At 40.6% G+C, this 17,843-nt stretch overlaps 1 protein-coding gene across 4 annotated transcripts in view; it reads right to left on the bottom strand.

Annotated features, from left to right (window-relative positions):
- The window catches only part of FBXW2 (F-box and WD repeat domain containing 2), a 73,699-nt gene that overhangs the window by 46,590 nt on the left and 9,266 nt on the right, over positions 1-17,843 (bottom strand). For all 4 annotated transcript variants that reach the window (XR_008618168.1, XR_008618167.1, XR_008618169.1 and 1 more), the window contains 4 exons: positions 12,511-12,705; positions 10,335-10,468; positions 5,430-5,516; positions 4,651-4,820 (listed from right to left, as the gene is read on the bottom strand). Coding sequence is in view for 1 of the 4 variants with exons in the window: in XM_055087007.1 (XP_054942982.1) it covers positions 4,651-4,820; positions 5,430-5,516; positions 10,335-10,468; positions 12,511-12,705 (586 nt within the window). In the remaining 3 variants the exon portion in view is untranslated. The remainder of the gene's footprint in view (positions 1-4,650; positions 4,821-5,429; positions 5,517-10,334; positions 10,469-12,510; positions 12,706-17,843) is intronic.

Genomic DNA, 17,843 nt, shown 5'->3' with positions numbered 1-17,843 from the left:
TTATAAAAGCACAAAATGCCCATCTAAGCTGGAAAGGATCTTACAGATTATCTCGTTTAATACTCTCACTTCTAAGATGTGAAAACTGAAGTACAGCCAGGGTAAATAATTTGGCTAAGGATTCACAACTAGTTAGTTACCAGTCAGAACGAGGGTAACACTCAACTCTTACCACTAGGTAAAAACTACTATACAGTCATCCCTTGTTATCCAAAGGAATTGGTTCCTGGACGCCCTGAGATACCCAAATCCGAGGATGCTCCAGTCCCTTACATAAAATGGCATAGTACAGCTGGCCCTCCACATCCATGGAAGCAGAGCACACGGATATGGAGGGCCGATGGTACTGGCCTAGGGGAACCTCCCCAAGCCCAGAACAAAGACTAAAAACCAAGTGACTCAGATTCAGTGCTTCTCTATTCGGCACGTAGCAAACACAGGTTCCTCTCTAAGAACAGGAGAGGCTGAAAATATAAAGTCCCCCCAAATAATTCAGAAACATTTATTAATAGATTGATAATAAGTTAGAGAAAACTGGGAGAGGTGGGAGGACAGCCTTAACCTTCTCAGGTTGGCAGTTCCTAAAACACTGACGACAAAGGCAGAAAGTGGGAGGGACCCTGCCAAACAGGAACACAAATAAAACAAAACAAAACAAAACAAAACCCTCCGTCTCTCTTATTTGCACATTTAGTAAGGCGAAAAGTTGATGTCCTCTTTGGAGGCACTAGGAAAAGAGCTATAAGACAAGGGATATACAAATTCTGCTGTGACAATATATTTGAGCCTAGGTGAGACTCCAGTTTACCCTACATCTTAACAGGACACTACCAACTAGTGTATGTCCAAGAGGTCAACCAGAAGGGACAGAGCCTGGTAACCAGGACAAGCAAGGAACAGCTGAAGAATATGAGCTTGAGGCGGGGAGAAAGCAAAGCGGCAGGGACAGGGAAGCTACACACGATCATCACCTTTCAATAGTGAAGGATGCGTGAGAGGCCAGGCATTAGGTGCTCTAGCAGAGAGAACGAAGGTCAAAGGGAAAGACCGTTACAAAGGAGCAGATTTTAGTCTGGTATCAGGAAGGGAGGGGATTTAGCAGTGAAGAATAAGACCTGTTCCTCACACTCAACCAGTCCAAAACAACCTTCTTAACCTGTTCCTCTTCTTCTTTTCCTTGCTTGCTCATTCACCCAGCTGCTCAAGCTAGGAAACATGGCAACCATGCAAATCTCAAACCACAAATCCAATCACCAAGATCTACTGATTTTACCTCCTAAACTTTCCTTTAATTTATTCACTACTACCTGAACTGCCCCAACTCTGACCCAGGACATCACCTTTGCCTGCACTGCTACCAAGAGTTTTCAGTGGGTGCCCTCACGTCTGCCCTTGGTCCCTTCCAATCAGTTAACCTCACACTAAAATCTTATCCTATCATATTTTAAACTTTTAAACCCTTCAGCCGCTCTCTACTGCACGCACGTCTGCCACTCTGGCCTTCCTTCAGTCACTCAAAGGCACCGGGCTCCGGCGTCTCAGGGCCTTTCAGCAGACTGCCCTCGCGTCTACAATGCTCCTCGCCGCTGCGCTCTCGCCCCCGGCGCTTAGTGAAATACATCTACTCATCCTTTAGAGCGCAGCCCGAATCTCCTCCTCAAAGAAGCTTTCCTTTACTCCTCAAACTAGGCAGGGTCTCAAAGTACCCCGAACCATGTTGCTCTTATCCCAACCATGAAAACACCTGCATGTAGTCAGCTGTTTAACGTCAGCCTTCCCTGGTTAGTCATTTCCACAAGTTTGGTAAGTATCTCTGCTGGTTCCCAGTGTACACACAGTGCCTAACACACAGGTTAAATAAATAGTGTCTGCTAATGACTAGAGCAGTGGTGCAGTAAGCATGGGAAAATACAAATTCCTGTAAGAGAGAGCCAAAGGAAACTGGGGAAAGCAGCAGGAAAGTCTAGTAAGTCCCACATCATCAACACAAGCAGAAAATGACCAGAAACTTGGAAAACAGAGTGGCTAGGGGACAGGAATTAAGCCTGAGGAAGTTTAGCTAATTCCAAAGACCCCAGCACAAATGTGCTGCAGGACAGAACACAGGTCCTGACAGGCTCACAGCACCTTCTACTTTGATTACTTTAGAACTGTAAACAGACATCCCCGCTGTGCACTCTGGGCCCTTAAACCTACAAAACCCCACCTGCTGTACTGAGATAACCTAGCTCAAGGGATTGCACCATAACTTAGCTTTATGGAGCAACATGCTACTATTTGTGCTTTCTTTTCAATTAGCATCAAAGCTTACAGAATGCAACCTGGTCCTGGCAACTGAGGCCACAGGATTTGTACCAAGATTTCAAAAAGAGGCTGTTATATTCATGTTCGAGGGGGAAAAGCAAGAGATAAAATAGCCCCTTTTCAAAAAAAAAAAAAAAAAATCTGAACTTAGTACTTGCTAGCAGCAAACAATCTTGCAGGTTTATTGGTTATAGCTAGTATATCGAAACATCAAAAATTAGGGCTTCCCTGGTGGTGCAGTGGTTGGGAGTTTGCCTGCCAATGCAGGGGACATAGGTTAATGCCCCGGTCCGGGAAGATCCCACATGCTGCGGAGAGGCTAGGACCATGAGCCATGGCCACTGAGCCTGTGCGTCCAGAGCCTGTGCTCCGCAACTGGAGAGGCCACAACAGTGAGAGGCCCGCGTACCGCAAAAAAAAAAAAAAAAAAAAAATTAACAGAACTTTCATCTGGGACTCTGGACTCTATATGCCATTCTAAGAAGCACACAGGAGAATACAGGATCAAATTAAACCTTTAGAGACTCTCAAACTCTAAGCATTAATCAGATTATAATACCTCTATTCCACCAAGCCTCTTCACCACTCTCTCCCAAATTTTAATTCAAAACAAAAATATTAAACTATCAAAGATCTGATTTTCCCACGGTGACTAAGGTCGTATCTAGGGGGAACTGGTTCCAGGACCCCCTTGGAAAACAAAATGCATGGACGCTCAAGTCCTTTGTATAAAATGGTGTAGTATATCTGCATATAACCTACACACATCCTCCCGTATACTTCAAATCATCTCTAGATTACTTACATCTAATACAATGCAAATGCTATGTAAATAGTTGCTGGTGCACGGCAAATTCAAGTTTTGCTTTTTGGAACTTTCTGGACATTTTTAAAAAAAAATATTTTCGATCCTCAGTTGGTTGAATCTGTGGGTGCGGAACCCATGGCCAAATGTACTTCAATTTCTTACTTTGCAAAGAATCAAGTTCTTTCAAAAGTTCCTTCTCTCTGGCTTGCTGGTTCCTTAAGCATATGCCTGCCCGATGATCCAACCACGGATGGATGGATGGATGGATGCTGGACTAGGGTGAGCTGTGGGATATTGGGCAAGGCCCTTATCCTCTCTCAGCTTCAGTTTCCCCATCTATAAAATGAAGAGGTTGGACTAATGTTTTCTGGCATCTGTTCCAGTCTTTTTTTGTCAAAATGTAATTGTCAATCATTTCTAGAAATTATTCTGACAGTTTGGAAATCTAACTGGTTAGAAATGTAGGTCTAACTCCAGGAAGACATAAATGAGGTTGTAACTTTACAACCAGAGAGACTGGGCCTACCAAAGTCCTGCTGGCTAGCAGGATCAGATCCCATACAAGTTGACCTCAAACAGTCATGCATAAAAACAATGAAGGAAATGTTCAGTTTCTGTCCCCAGGCCAGCACTTCCTGAAGCATGCTATGGAACACTAATTCTGTGAGCTGTTAACATGTGCTCCTCAAAACAAGGGCTCTGTGCACGATACATGTGAGGTGCAGTAGGTTAAACAAATTAAAACAGGTTTCTTTATGTAGGACTTCTCACACCTATTAGTAATAAAAATCTGTCAGGTCCTCTGCTAGGTCCTCATTACAGGCATTTCATTTAACCTTTACTTTACAGGTGAGACAATTCAGACACAGAAAGATTAAGAAACTTACATAAAATCACACAGCTCATAAGAAAGAGAACTAGGTCTTAAACCAAGGTTTATTTATCACCAAAGTAGGTTCTCTTAATCACCATATGTCATTGACTTCCATCAGCCTCCAATATGCTAACAGATACCACCAGTCTCCAAGAGGGGTCTATGATATACAGTGAATCACAAAATTATTTGTTTATAGACCTCTATTTCTTTCTTTGGAGAGAAACTCTGCAGGTTGTAACTTTCTCCAAGTTTCTCTTTCTGCTAGTCAGCGGAAAGCCACTCAATCCCTCAACACAGAATTTCAACTGACCAGGAAGTAGAACTTAAAATATTAGAACTAGAGGAGATCTGAAAGATCTTTTCATACAAACTCTTCATTTTCCAGGGAAGCTGGAAGGGGAATTCAGAAATTCTTAAAGTGGAAGTAACTCAGAGTAAGAAGAGGACTTAGAATCTAGACCCTCTACATTCTAACATATAACTCTTTCTAATTTAATTACTGCCTTTAAAACATTTTTATATGTGAGATTTTCAGCACACAACTGATGGAGTAAACATTTCCCCAAAGCAAGTTACTAACTGGTTTATGGAAACATTTAGTGTTGTCTTTATTATTAAACTGCAACAGACTGTTAAAGGTAAAGGTCCAAGGGAATATTACCTGAGAATATCATAACTGGCAAAGTCCCACTGGTAGAGACCCAGTGCCGAACTACAGACAATGTATTTGCCATCAAAATGAAGTCTTGGCTGCAGGCAGATACTTCTATCCTCAGAGACAGACAACGTCTTTAAGCACTTACAGTTAATTTCTCTCCCAATTGGCCAAATCTACAGATAAGAGAAAATTAGGAAAGATGAGAGATCACATCACCATAGAAAAGCTTGTCCTTAAACAATGTGGCTTGTGTTTGCTGACGTCAAATACAAAGTGAAGTAAACTGGAGAGACCACAGGTTTTACAGCTGAAGCATGGGTTCAAATTCTGATTTGGCACATATGTGTTGTGTAATCTTGGGTAAAATATTTAACCTCTTTGAACCTCAGTTCCTGCAGTGAAGATGGTTAGTGCCTACCATATGGAACAGTTTAAAAGATTCAATAAAAATACATGTAAGAGTGCTCTGTAAACTTTTTTACATATTGCTATTATTATTATACAAGTAAATGTTTATGTTTTCATACTTTAGATCTAAGAACTGAGGAGAGCAGGAGATATATGTCTTAAGAAAAGGTAAGAACGCACTGAAGATAAATTTCTGTGCATTTTTTTCCCCTTCATTTACAAATCAGTTAGAAACTGCCTAGAACACAGGAAAATGAACAATTCTCTTTCCAGTGGGTTTAAGAGGGCTAAAAGACATTCCTTCCTCCCTTGAGATATTCCCCCTGTGCCACACTCTTTCATAAGGCAAATTAATGGAGGAAAAAAAACCTCACCTTGATCTCATATTTGTCTGCACTTAAGAGGATGTAGTCTCCAGGGCTGTGCAAGAGAGACTTGACTTTGCACTTTTGCAAGACCACCTAGAAATAATAAATATCCATGTTACAGAAAGATCCTTTTAGTACTGTTCCTATCCCTTTTAATTAAAATATGAAAAAGAGCTCAAAATGATATGGTATGTGAGTAATCTATAACTATGTTAACTATAACACAAGTTAACCTTTACTAAGAGTTTTACTATTACCAGATTCTTTAGATTATTAGCAAGACCTAAAAGTGTCTAATGTTGGCAGCATTTACTCTTAGCTTTAGTCTGGAAGCAAACATTAGGACTGACTTTAAAAATTATAAAACGTGACTTCATAAAAAACGTGAGGGATAGGAAAGAAAAAAGTCCATTCACATAGTAGATACAAATGACCTGTTTTCATAAGCATGTGCATCATAAAGGGAAAAGCACTCGACTTGGGACCAGAATCTGTCATATGTTGACTCTGCAACCTTGGGCAGGACCATCTAACCTCTTCGTCTCTCAGTTTCCTCATCTTTAAAATAGGGGATGGGGCACCTATTATCTCAAATAATGGTAGTGAAAATGAAATAAAACAATGAAAATAATAATGTAATAGAAGCTAACATTCCATTAGCATGTGGGATAATCTGTAAACACCAGCTTCTGGTTATTTTAGGAATAAATCAGCATAAAGTGAGAGGGGAGGCCAGGCTCACTCATTCAGAAGCCTGGGTTGCAGATTCAAATGAAACTGACAGACCTGCTATTGAGTGCCAGGCACCTTGCTGGGTTCTGTCCCATCATCTCATTTAGTACTCACAGGAACATTTAGCAGATGATGAAACTCAGGCCCTGAAGGGAAGAGTAACTTATCTAAGACATCTCAGTCAGTGTCCTGGACCCAAGTCCACTGTTTTTAACGTAACACCAACTTGTCTTATATAACTTTTCTATTTAAAATTGAATGCACCCAGTACAGTTTTTTCCCAATGTTTTTATTGTGGTAAAATACACATAACATAAAATGTAGAATCTTAACCATTTTTAAGTGTACAGTTCGGTGGTATTACTGGTCTTCTCACACAATCACCCACCCAGTCTAAAACCCACTAGTCATCGGATTCTTTCTTCTTCTTTGTTCCCCATGAGTAAGTTCAGTTGGCTTTACCTTAAAGACACATCCTTCGTGTATGCCCTTTTCTTTTTTTATTGCCACCCAAGTCCAAGCCGTGGGTCTCTTTTGCTTAGACTACTGCAAAAGCCTAACTGGTCACCCTGCATCCACTTGTGCCCCACTGTAACCCATTTTTCACTCAGCAGTTATCTTTTTTTTAAACTTGCTTTTTAATTTATTTATTAATTTATTTATTTTTGGCTGTGTTGGGTCTTCGTTTCTGTGCGAGGGCTTTCTCTAGTTGCAGCAAGCGGGGGCCACTCTTCATTGCAGTGCATGGGCCTCTCACTATCGCGGCCTCTTGCACAGCATAGGCTCCAGATGCGCAGGCTCAATAGTTGTGGCTCATGGGCCTAGTTGCTCCGCAGCATGTGGGATCTTCCCAGACCAGGGCTCGAACCCATATCTCCTGCATTGGCAGGCAGATTCTCAACCACTGCGCCACCAGGAAGCCCAGCAGTTATCTTCTTAAAACACGAATCACACCAGACTCTTGCTCAGAACTCATCAATTGCTTTCTACTATACTTACAATAATCCAGAATCCTTAATGAGGTCTAGTAAAGCGTACATGATGGCCCCTCTCCCACACCTCCCCCAACTACAACACAGCTCCGCTGGCCTTCCAGGGCATCAGCTAATCAAATGTTCTAGGCTCTTTCCCACCCCAGGGCCTGTGCACATATGGCACCCTCTGAAACACTCCATTTACACAGTTACCTCCCATTTATTCTTCACATTTGGCCCCTTCTCTAAAAGCTTTCCCTGAATCAAACTGAATTAGACCCTGCACTTTTCCTCCATAGCACTTAACACAATTTGTGAACTTGTGAAATTACTAATAACTATTCCTCCTACTAGACTAAACATTCGCATCAAGCCTGGGTCTGTTTTGCTCACTCCTGCATCCTTAGCCCCTCACAGAATAGCATGATAAGCTCAAGAAAAGTGTTTCTGCATGGCACTTCCACTTTTTACTTGGCTTTTGATCCTCACAGCAATCGTTTTTTTGAAAACTAGAAGACATCACAACATTCTTCTAAAGATCCTGTACATTTTTGTTTCACTTCCTGCGAGCATTATTTTCTCCTCCTTCCTCCTTCCCTTTCTTCGCAATTTATTTAAACTAAAAAACCAAAAAACACTATCCACCCATTTCTCCCACTCCCCACATCCCACCCCCTGCCTCTGGCAACCACCAATCTGTTCTCTGTATCTATGAGCTTGGCTTTTTTTTTCCCCTGTAGAGTCCACATATAAGAGAGATTGTATGGTGTTTGCCTCTTTTTTGTCTTACTTCACTTAGCATAATGCCCTTGAGGTCCATCCATTTGTCACATATGGCAAGATTTCATTCTTTTTTTACAGCTAAATAATATTTCAATACATATACCCCATCATCCATCTATGGACACTTTGGTTGTTTCCATATCTTGGCTATTGTAAATAACGCTGCAATGAACATGGGGGTGCATGTATCTTTCTGAGTTAGTGTTTTCAATTTCTTTGGATAAATACCCAGAAGTGGAATTGCTGGATCATGTGTAAGTTCTATTTTTCATCCTTTGAGGAACTTCCAAACTGTTTTCCGTAGTGGCTGCACCAATTTACATTCCCCTAAAAGTGAACAAAGGTTCTCTTTTCTCCACAATCTCACAAACACTTGTTATTTGTCTTTTTGATAACAGTCATTCTAACTAGTATGACATGATATCGCATTGTGGGTTTTTTCCCCTAATATTTATTTATTTAGTTGGCTGTGCTGGGTCTTAGTTGTGGCATGTGGGATCTTCATTGCCACGCGAGGGACCTCTGTTGCAGCATGCACGATCTAGTTCCCTGAGCAGGGATCGAACCTGGACCCCCTGCATTGGGAGCGCAGAGTCTTAACCACTGGACCACCACGGAAGTCCCTCACTGTGGTTTTGATTTGCATTTCCCTGATGATTAATTATGTTGAACATCTTTTCATTTACTTGTTAGTTGTTGTTTTCATTTATCATCTATATGTCTTTTTTGGAAAAATGTTCAGATCTTCTGCCCATTTTTTAATCAGATTGTTTGGTTTTTTGCTATTGAGTTGTATGAGTTACTTATCTATTTTGGATATTAGCCCCAATCTGATATATAATTTGCAAATATTTTCTCCCATTCAGTAGGTTACCTCTTAATTTTGTTAACAGTTTTACCACAGTTTCTTTTGCTGTGCAGAAGCTTTTTAGTATGGTGTAGTCCCACTTATTTATTTTTGCTTTTGTTGCTTTTGGTGTCAGATTCAAAAAATCATTGCCAAAACCTATGTCAAGATGCTTACTATGTCTTCTTCTAGTCTTAAGTTTTATGATTTCAGGTGTTAAGAAGTTCAAATCTTTACTCGATTTTGAGTTAATTTTTATGTATGGTGTAAGACAGTGGTTGAGTTTCATTCTTTTGTATGTGGCTGTTCAGTTTTCCCAACACCATTTATTGTAGAGACCGCCCTTTCCCCATTGTATATTCTTGGCTCCTTTGTCATAAATGAATTGACCATATATACGTGGGTTTATTTCTGGGCTATCTATTCTGTTCCATTGATCTATGTATCTGTTCTGCCAATACCATAGCTTTAACTACTATATCTTTGTCATATAGTTTGAAAGCATGATGCCTTCAGCTTTGTGCTTTTTCAAGATTGCTTTGGCTTTTTGAGGTTTTTTGTGGTTCCATACAAATTTTAGGATTATTTGTCTTATTTCCTTGAAAAATGCCATTGGAATTTTGATAGGGATTGCATTGAATCTGTAGATTGCTTTGCGTAGTATGGACATTTGAACAATACCGATTGTTCCAATCCATGAGCATGAAATACCTTTCCATTTATTTGTGTCTACTTCAATTTCCTTCATTAATGCCTTGCAGTTTTCAATATACAGGTCTTTCTGTTATGTACTGGTTAAACTTATTCCTAGGTATTTTATTCTTTTTGATGCAATTGCAAATGGGACTGTTTTCTTTATTTCTCTGATAGTTCATTATTAGTGCACAGAAAGGCAACAGATTTTTATGTACAGATTTTACATCTTGCAACTTTACATGTAGTTTATGAGTTCTAAGAGTTTTCTGGTGGAGTCATCAAAATATCATGCATCTGCAAATACTGACAGTTTTACCTCTTCCTTTCCAACATGGATCCCTTTTTTTCCTTTTCTGCTCTGTCTAAGACTTCCAATTATATGTTGAATAAAAGTGGCTAGAAACCAGCACAATGTTCTTTCAAAGAGCCTATACATTTTTCTTCCACTTCTTGCAAGCATTTTTTTTTTAAATGAAAATTACTTTTCTGATTTAAAAATATGCTTATCCTAAAGGGAAAGAAGTACTCAATTCCACAAGAAATAATCATCTTCAACATTTTCGTGCAAAAACACATTTAGAAACTGTCGTCATACTCTACATAGTTTTTTGTATGTAACCTGTTTTATTTGCTCCCCCTACCCACCTAATATATTGTGGGCATCTTTCCATGTCCATAAGTCACTCATTCATTAAACTATTTACTGAGTGTCTTTTACATGCTGGTCACTGTTATACACCATCATGCTTTGTGGTTGTATCTATCCCATCTTATAACTCATCTACCACTCATGAGGCAGCATCTACCATCCTCCATCCCATCCGGCTCCCCCACCCTCAGCAAGACTGATGTCAACATTTCTTCTGTAAGTCTTCCTACCTTGGTGACCCATTCTGTGTGCCCGGTGAGTGTGTTCAGGCACGTCCCAGCAGATAAAGCCCATACTTTCACAGTGAAGTCTGCAGAGCCGCTCACCAAGATGTCCAGTTCATCATTGTAGTCGACGCTAAACACTAGTATATACGACACACACAAAGTTAAAATACGCCTTTGCCTGTGGGTCTTTCATAGTAGAGTTCAATTACATTCTCTCTAGCTGCCCAACTGTATAATTTCTCAACCAGAACTACTGTAGGAATGATGCTTTCTCAACTAGCAATTTTATGCTAAAAAATATATCCATTTCAAAATTCTTATTATCATAGCTTATAATTCTAAGGATGAAAAGCTCCTGGAATAGTACAATCTCTTATACTTGTACTAGGTTCAGAGTGAGAGGTAAACCAGTGTAGGAAATAATGGCACTTCTTGTCAGGACTGCCTGCCTGATACTACACATAACTTATCTAGCCTATGCAGGAAAAACAGAACATAGGTGGACCTACTCATATTTGTACTATTTACTGCAGTAAGATAAAACGTTAAGAGTATAAGCTGCAAAACAGTACCCATACTCAAGAAAAGCCAGTGTAATGAGAAAAACAAAGATCTGAAAAGGTCAGACTGAGCCATTCTCTCAAACTGTCTGATTTTCTTTAGAGCTCTATCCCCAGCACCTAAAACAGTGCCTGAGTATAGCAAGTACTCAAATATTTGTTTTTAAACGCCTGCCAAGCTCTAAAGGAACACTGGGGACCCAAAGAAGAAGACACTGCTCTTTTCTTTAAGGAACTCAGACTAAGTGAGGGGTGGAAGAGGAAGTCCAAAAAAAAAAAAATAAATGTTTACCTCTTGCTAGGGAAACACCAAGGAGAATGACTAACTCTGCCCAGGGGTATCAGGGAGGACTTCAGGGAAGAGGCGATATTGGAGATGGGCCCTGAAGGATGAGTAGAATTTATCAAGAAAAGGAAGAGAATACTGCAGGTAGAGGGAACAGCAAAGGCATGGAGTTAGGTAAAGCCACAGCAATGTCCAGGGAACAGCAAAGAGGAAATTTTTTAGAACAGGGCTCTCAAAGCTGACCAGGTATAAAATCACCTGGAAGTCAATGTACAACCCTGGACACTGTGGAATATTACACTCAGTTTGATATATAAGTTCCATGTTAAATCATATATCTTCAAAATATTAATTTCTACAACAAACAAGTGGTAGCAGAGAAGACTGAAGAAAAATGTACAGGATGACAAACAAAATGGGGGGAGACTTGGTTTTTTGCCATAAAACAGCTAGGTTTACATTAAAGAATTACTGAGTACCAGGTACGGTGCAAGGAATTCAGGACCTAAGTGTGAATAAGACAGGCAGGATCCCTGTCCTTCTGGAGCTTACAGGTTGGTGGGGAAACAAGGTTATCATACTTACTTGTATTGATATGATAAGTGTTACACACGTGTTGGGAAACCTACAGCAGAGAAAGTCAACCTGTTTAGGGAGTCCAGGAAGGCTGCTCCTAAGTGTCTCAGAAGCATAGACTATGATTCTCAGGGGCTAATGCAGTGGGTAAAGGGCAGAAAGGAAGAAAGGAGCAGCTGCACAAGAGGCTGGGAACTACCCGAACATGATTTCTGCACAGAGCTCCAAAATACAGTGAAGCAGAGGGAGAAGCGCAGATCTGAAGGCTATGTTCAAATGACCAGTTTTTTACAAACTAAGGCTGCTGTAAAATTATTGTCAACCAAGCTCCAATTTGATGTAATCTGTATAGTCACTCCAAATGATTTCCAGTCCTAATTCTACAAATAAAGTGGACTGAACTTACAAGTGTAGCACTTACTCAATTTGGAGGTATGGAATCCGATCAAAACAGAGGGGGCTGACTGTTCAATAGGATATAAATGAAACAGGGGAAAAGAAGAACTGCCTCTCCTAGCATAAAGGTATAAAGGACATAAGAGTTAACAAATGAGCCAAGGAAAAGCAAAATTAGGGGGAAAATTCCAAAAAAGAATAACTTGAATAAAGGGATTAACTGTAGTGACTGAGAAAGAAACTGGGAGAAAGACAGGTTAAATTAAAAAACAAAAACAAAAAAGGGATCACATTCTTGGCTCCTGGCTTTAAGGAATGAGGGTAAAGTAGCTGTTGAAACCCTTGAAGAAAGGCAACCCACCCGCCCCCGTATGCCCCCGGAAGTGCTGGGTCCTGGCTCCGGAACTCCATTCCCAGCAGGCCACAGTGTTGTCAAAGGAGCCTGTCACAAGCTTCTGCTCATCAAACTTCACCGCTGCACAAGTGTGGGTCTGGATGCCATAAACACACTGCCCTGTGCTCACATCCCATAGTTTTGCAGACAAGTCATCTGACCCTTCAAGAGAAAAACAGGGAGGTTAGTAAGAAAACAAACACTAAAGAAGGAAAATCAATTCCCAAAACCATGGTATTCTTAAAGGAGAACCTGAACAATCACCTCCTCTAGCACTCTCACTTAATAGCTGGGAAAACCAAAGCATGGAGACAGTAACACAACTTGCTCTGGGTCACCAGAATACTGTTAACAGCCCTGGGACTGAATCCAAGCCTTTTGGTTTAGTCCTTTTCCCTTAACTTTCCAGGTTATAGCGTGGTGTTAGACTAAAGCACCCCTTGGTGCTTCCACTTGTAAATTTTCCCAAATCTTTGGCTATCATGAGCTCTCTGATTTAAGCTTAAAATGGTGGGTACCACCTATGACTGGATGTGTACACTTGCATGCCTGTCCATTACCCAACAATTCTGAACAAATAATAATGTTGAATAGTAAAGTTGTCTGCTGGAACATGTTCTACTCTAAGGCAAATCATAGTAAGCCTCCAATCACTGGTTAACTCTGCAAAGGCTAACTGCTAATTTCTTGAGCCATCTTGAAATATGTGAAGGAACTTCAAAGAAAACTAGACATAAATTATTCTCAGACGTTCACAACAACTCAACAAAGAGCCTGTAAAGCCTCTTAAGATTCTGCAGAAAAGAGGGTAGGTTTTACTTCTGCCTCTGATGAAAATATTATACTGATTATGGTGACAATTCAGGACTTTGTCTTAATCACATTTAAAATCCTAACGATGAACTCATGTCTCACAATTTACCTGTATAAAAGTAAGAATAAGAATTGACAGGGCTTCCCTGGTGGCGCAGTGGCTGAGAGTCCGCCTGACGATGCAGGGGACACGGGTTCGTGCCCCGGTCCGGGAAGATCCCACATGCCGCGGAGTGGCTGGGCCCGTGAGCCATGGCTGCTGAGCCTGCGTGTCCGGAGCCTGTGCTCCGCAACGGGAGAGGCCACAACAGTGAGAGGCCCGCGTACCGGGAAAAAAAAAAAAGACAAAGAGGGAATTCCCTGGCGGTCCAGTGGTTAGGACTCTGCGTTTCCACTGCAGGGGGAACAGGTTTGATCCCTCATCAGGGAACTAAGACCCTGCATGCTGCACAGAGCAGCCAAAAAAAAAAAAGAACTGACAAAAAAACATTCTGAAGCTACAAAAATGTAGTCTCTGCAATAAGGACATGGTATCTTGGAAAAGCACCAACTGATCAGTTTTCTAAAAGCTTAAATGACTAAATAAAGTTAGCCACAATGCCACCTTTAAGAATTGATCAAGAGCCACTGTTTCAGACAATGGAAAAATAGCTATCAGTTATGAAAGAGGCAGAGTATGAATTTCAACTGGGGCAACCCCTATGAGAGCATACTGAAATGAAGACTATATTTGTTGTTATTTTACTATTTAAGGATTCAGTTTTCTCTCTATAAAATGAAAGGCGAGATTTGGCTGGTGGTTCTCAATGGGCATATGAGGCATCAGAATCATCTGCGGAGATTTATCAAAACACACGTGCAGGGCCCTATCTTCAGAGATTCTAACTTAGAACATCTGAGGTAGGATCTAATTACTGTAAAAGCTTGCCAGGTGATTCTAATATATTAGCAATGCATTGAGAACCAATGATCTAGAGCAATACCATCCAATAGAAATATAAGGCGAGACACACACACAATTTAAATTTTTCTAATATCTACTTTAAAAAGTACAAAAAAAGGGGGACTTCCCTGGTGGCGCAGTGGTTAAGAATCTGCCTGCCAATGCAGGGGACATGGGTTCGAGCCCTGGTCTGGGAAGATCCCACATGGCGCAGAGCAGCTAAGCCTGTGCGCCACAACTACTGAGCCTGCACTCTAGAGCCCACAAGCCACAACTACTGAGCCCACGTGCCACAACTACTGAAGTCTGTGCGCCTAGAGCCCGTGCTCCGCAACAAGAGAAGCCACCGAATGAGAAGCCCACACATCGCAATGAAGAGTAGCCCCCGCTCGCCACAACTAGAGAAAGCCCACACGCAGCAATGAAGACCCAACGCAGCCAAAAATAAATAAATTTATTTTAAAAAGTACAAAACAGGGAAAATAATTTAATATTTTTAACTCAGTATGCCAAAAATATTATCATCTAACATATAATCAATATAGAAATTAATGAAATAGTTTACATTCTAAGTCTTCAAAATCCAGTGAGTACTTCCTATTTCACATCTCAGTTTGAACTAGCCGTATCTCAAGCGCTCAAAAGCCATACGTGTTGAGTGGCTACCACACTGGACAGCACAGGTCTAGATAATCTTTAAGGTCCTCTCAGCTTTTTGGTCCAGTCAGCACTTTGTGACTATATCTCTAGGAAGCAAAGCAGGAAAAGAAATCATTTCAGATCCTATCTGAGCTTGGTTCTGATTTATTGCCAGTGTTCAGCCAGGGTCTCAATCATTCATTCATTCAACCCATATTTAGAGAACTTGTGTGTCAGGCAGGGCTCTTGCTCTATGGTGCTTAGTCTTCCTAGGAAGACAAAAAGGCTAAACAAACAATAATAATTCAGTACAGTAAGCCCATAGCAAATACAAGGGGGGGATAAAAGGAGAAAGCACCCCAGATGAAGCTCTGCTGAGTTTACAATCGTGCTCCTCAACATCGAGGTGTTCCACGAACACGCCTCAGGAGATGGAGCGACTGGCTCCACAGCTATATCCTCTGCTCTGCTGTTAAGCCGGGCTGTGGTGTAGGACTGTTGGAAGAAGGAATTTCATGGCTTAAAAAAAACCCCCAAACTTTCAGGTATTAACTAGTTGAAATCTAAAGGATGAATAAACTAATCAGCACCCTCTCCCCAACCGAAAAAAGCAGTATATGCCAGAGCTCAGCCAAAATTTCTGTGAAAGACTAGACAGTAAATATACTAGGCTTTTTGAGCCCTAGAGTCTCTGTGGTAATTACTCCACTCTGCTGGATCCAGCCCCTGCAGTTCGTGGTTTACCAATCGCTGGAATTTAACTATTAAAGCACCTATTAAATGTCTCTATATATTACATAAATATATGTGAATAGGCATTGGGGTTGACTCATAAAGAACTACTTGAATCCATTCTAAAAACTACCTAGGAATTATTTACAATGCTTGTCAAAATGCATTGCCTAAAACATGGACACTGATAACAGTTCGGTATGACCGGGAAATAGGGGCAAGGTCAGGCTGGAGAACTCGGTCAGGAGGATGTTTAACTATGACCTTATCTGCATTTCTGAAAGATCACTATGGCTGCATCAAAGAAAATGGTTTGAAGGGGAGCAAAACTGGAAGCAGGAAGGCCAGTTATAAACTAGGAGGGAGGATAAAGAAAACGTGGCCTATACATACAAAGGATTATTATTCAGCCTTAAGAAGGAAGGAAATTCTGACATACGTGACAACATGGAGGAACCATGGAGACATTATGCTAAGTGAAATTCAGTCAGTCACAAAAGAACAAACACTGTAAGATTCTACCCATGAGGTACCTAGAGTAGTCAAATTCAGAGACAGAAAGTAGAATGGTGGTTGCCAGGGGCTGCGGAGGAGGGAATAGGGTGTCAGTGATTAATGAATACAGTTTCAGTTTGGGAAGATGCTAAAAGTTCTGGAGATAGATGGTGGTGATGTCTGCACACAATGCACTTAAAATGGTTAAAATAATAAATCATATGTACTTTACCACAATCTGATAAAAAAGGGAAGGAGATTATCTAAATTAATTACTTAAACTAGTTTATATAGGAAAACATTAGGCCATTCAGGTTTACACCCTAATAAATATCAGAAAACAATCAGGTTGGGTAAAGAGGTTGTAAATGATACAGTGTAGAGGAAAGTGAAAGGGGACTAAATGTAGACTATTTTTCATTATATAAAAAGGGGAAAAAGCCCTCTCAACTCAGAAAACAGGGTGAAAACAATCTTTGATATAAAAATTACAGAGATGGGTAATGTAACAAAGGTAAGCAGAAAAATGAGCCGTAACCCAAATAGAGTAAGCTATCTTATCAAGTTAAGTTTAAATATTTAACTGGTAGAATCAGATCTCAGCTCTCAAACCACCCCTCTGAGTTATTTGACTCTGTTAACCAACTGAATAAACATTTACCAGTGCCTCTTCAAGTCAGGCAACTTTCATTCTCCTTCTTGAAACTCTCTTCATTACCCTTGTTTCTCTACCTCTCCCCTTTCTCTGAGTACACACTCAAAGGATCCCCCCTATGCTCTATCTTCTCCTCTCTCCATCTCCTTTGAAAATTTCACTTACAGCAAGAGCTGTGATGTGACTAACTCCTAAATCATTCTCTCTAGCCCTGAGCACTCTCCAAAGCTCTCACCCAGCATTTCCAGATACTGTGGGAATCTCCACTTAGACGTGCAACTGAATTTAGTTCATCCCAAATTGAATTCCATCTATCCTCTTGAATTTATCCCTTCATTTTCTATTCTTTTACTACTACTACTATCTTCCCAGTTATACACGCAGCTAGAAGCCTTCAGCCATTTTTGAAATCTCCCTACTCCTTACCACATACCCGATTCATTGCCAAATCCTGTCAATTCTATTGCAATAGCTGCTCTTCCCTGCAACTGCTACTTTTAAAAATCTCTACCCTTACTATCCTGTATCTAGACCTATTTAAGCCTCATCTAAACTGCAAGACTAGTAATTTAAATTGGAAGCACAAGATGTGTCTATGTCAAAGGGTATCAAAAGAATTAGTATCATCTCCTAGGGGGAACACTTCAGAAATTTCTAGGGTGGCTTCTCTGTCACAATGAGAGGACATTACTGGCATCTACTGGGCAGAGTCCAGGAATGCTGGACATCCTGCAATGTTTGCAGAGCACAAAAAGAATCTGTATTCTGTATGACATTCCATAAGGTTCTGCCAGATATTTGTAAGTGAAAATCTTAGTTATCTGACTGAGCCTAAAATTTGTTTTACAAAGAGTATTAGCAGTTTAACTGTATACCTAATTTTCTATGAGTGTAACTACCAGATAAACTGAGGAAAGACGTACTTTCCTGGGAACTCTGCTAAGAGTCTTTCACCATTTGAAAAGATGGCGTCACAGATGGTATCTGTGACACAAACACAACATTCTACATTCACAGCTGTCA

The sequence above is a fragment of the Physeter macrocephalus genome, chromosome 9 (assembly GCF_002837175.3).
Source record: "Physeter macrocephalus isolate SW-GA chromosome 9, ASM283717v5, whole genome shotgun sequence".
Classification (NCBI taxonomy): domain Eukaryota; kingdom Metazoa; phylum Chordata; class Mammalia; order Artiodactyla; family Physeteridae; genus Physeter; species Physeter macrocephalus.
Note: the sequence above shows the minus strand (reverse complement) of the source record. Positions and strands in the feature narration are given on the sequence as shown.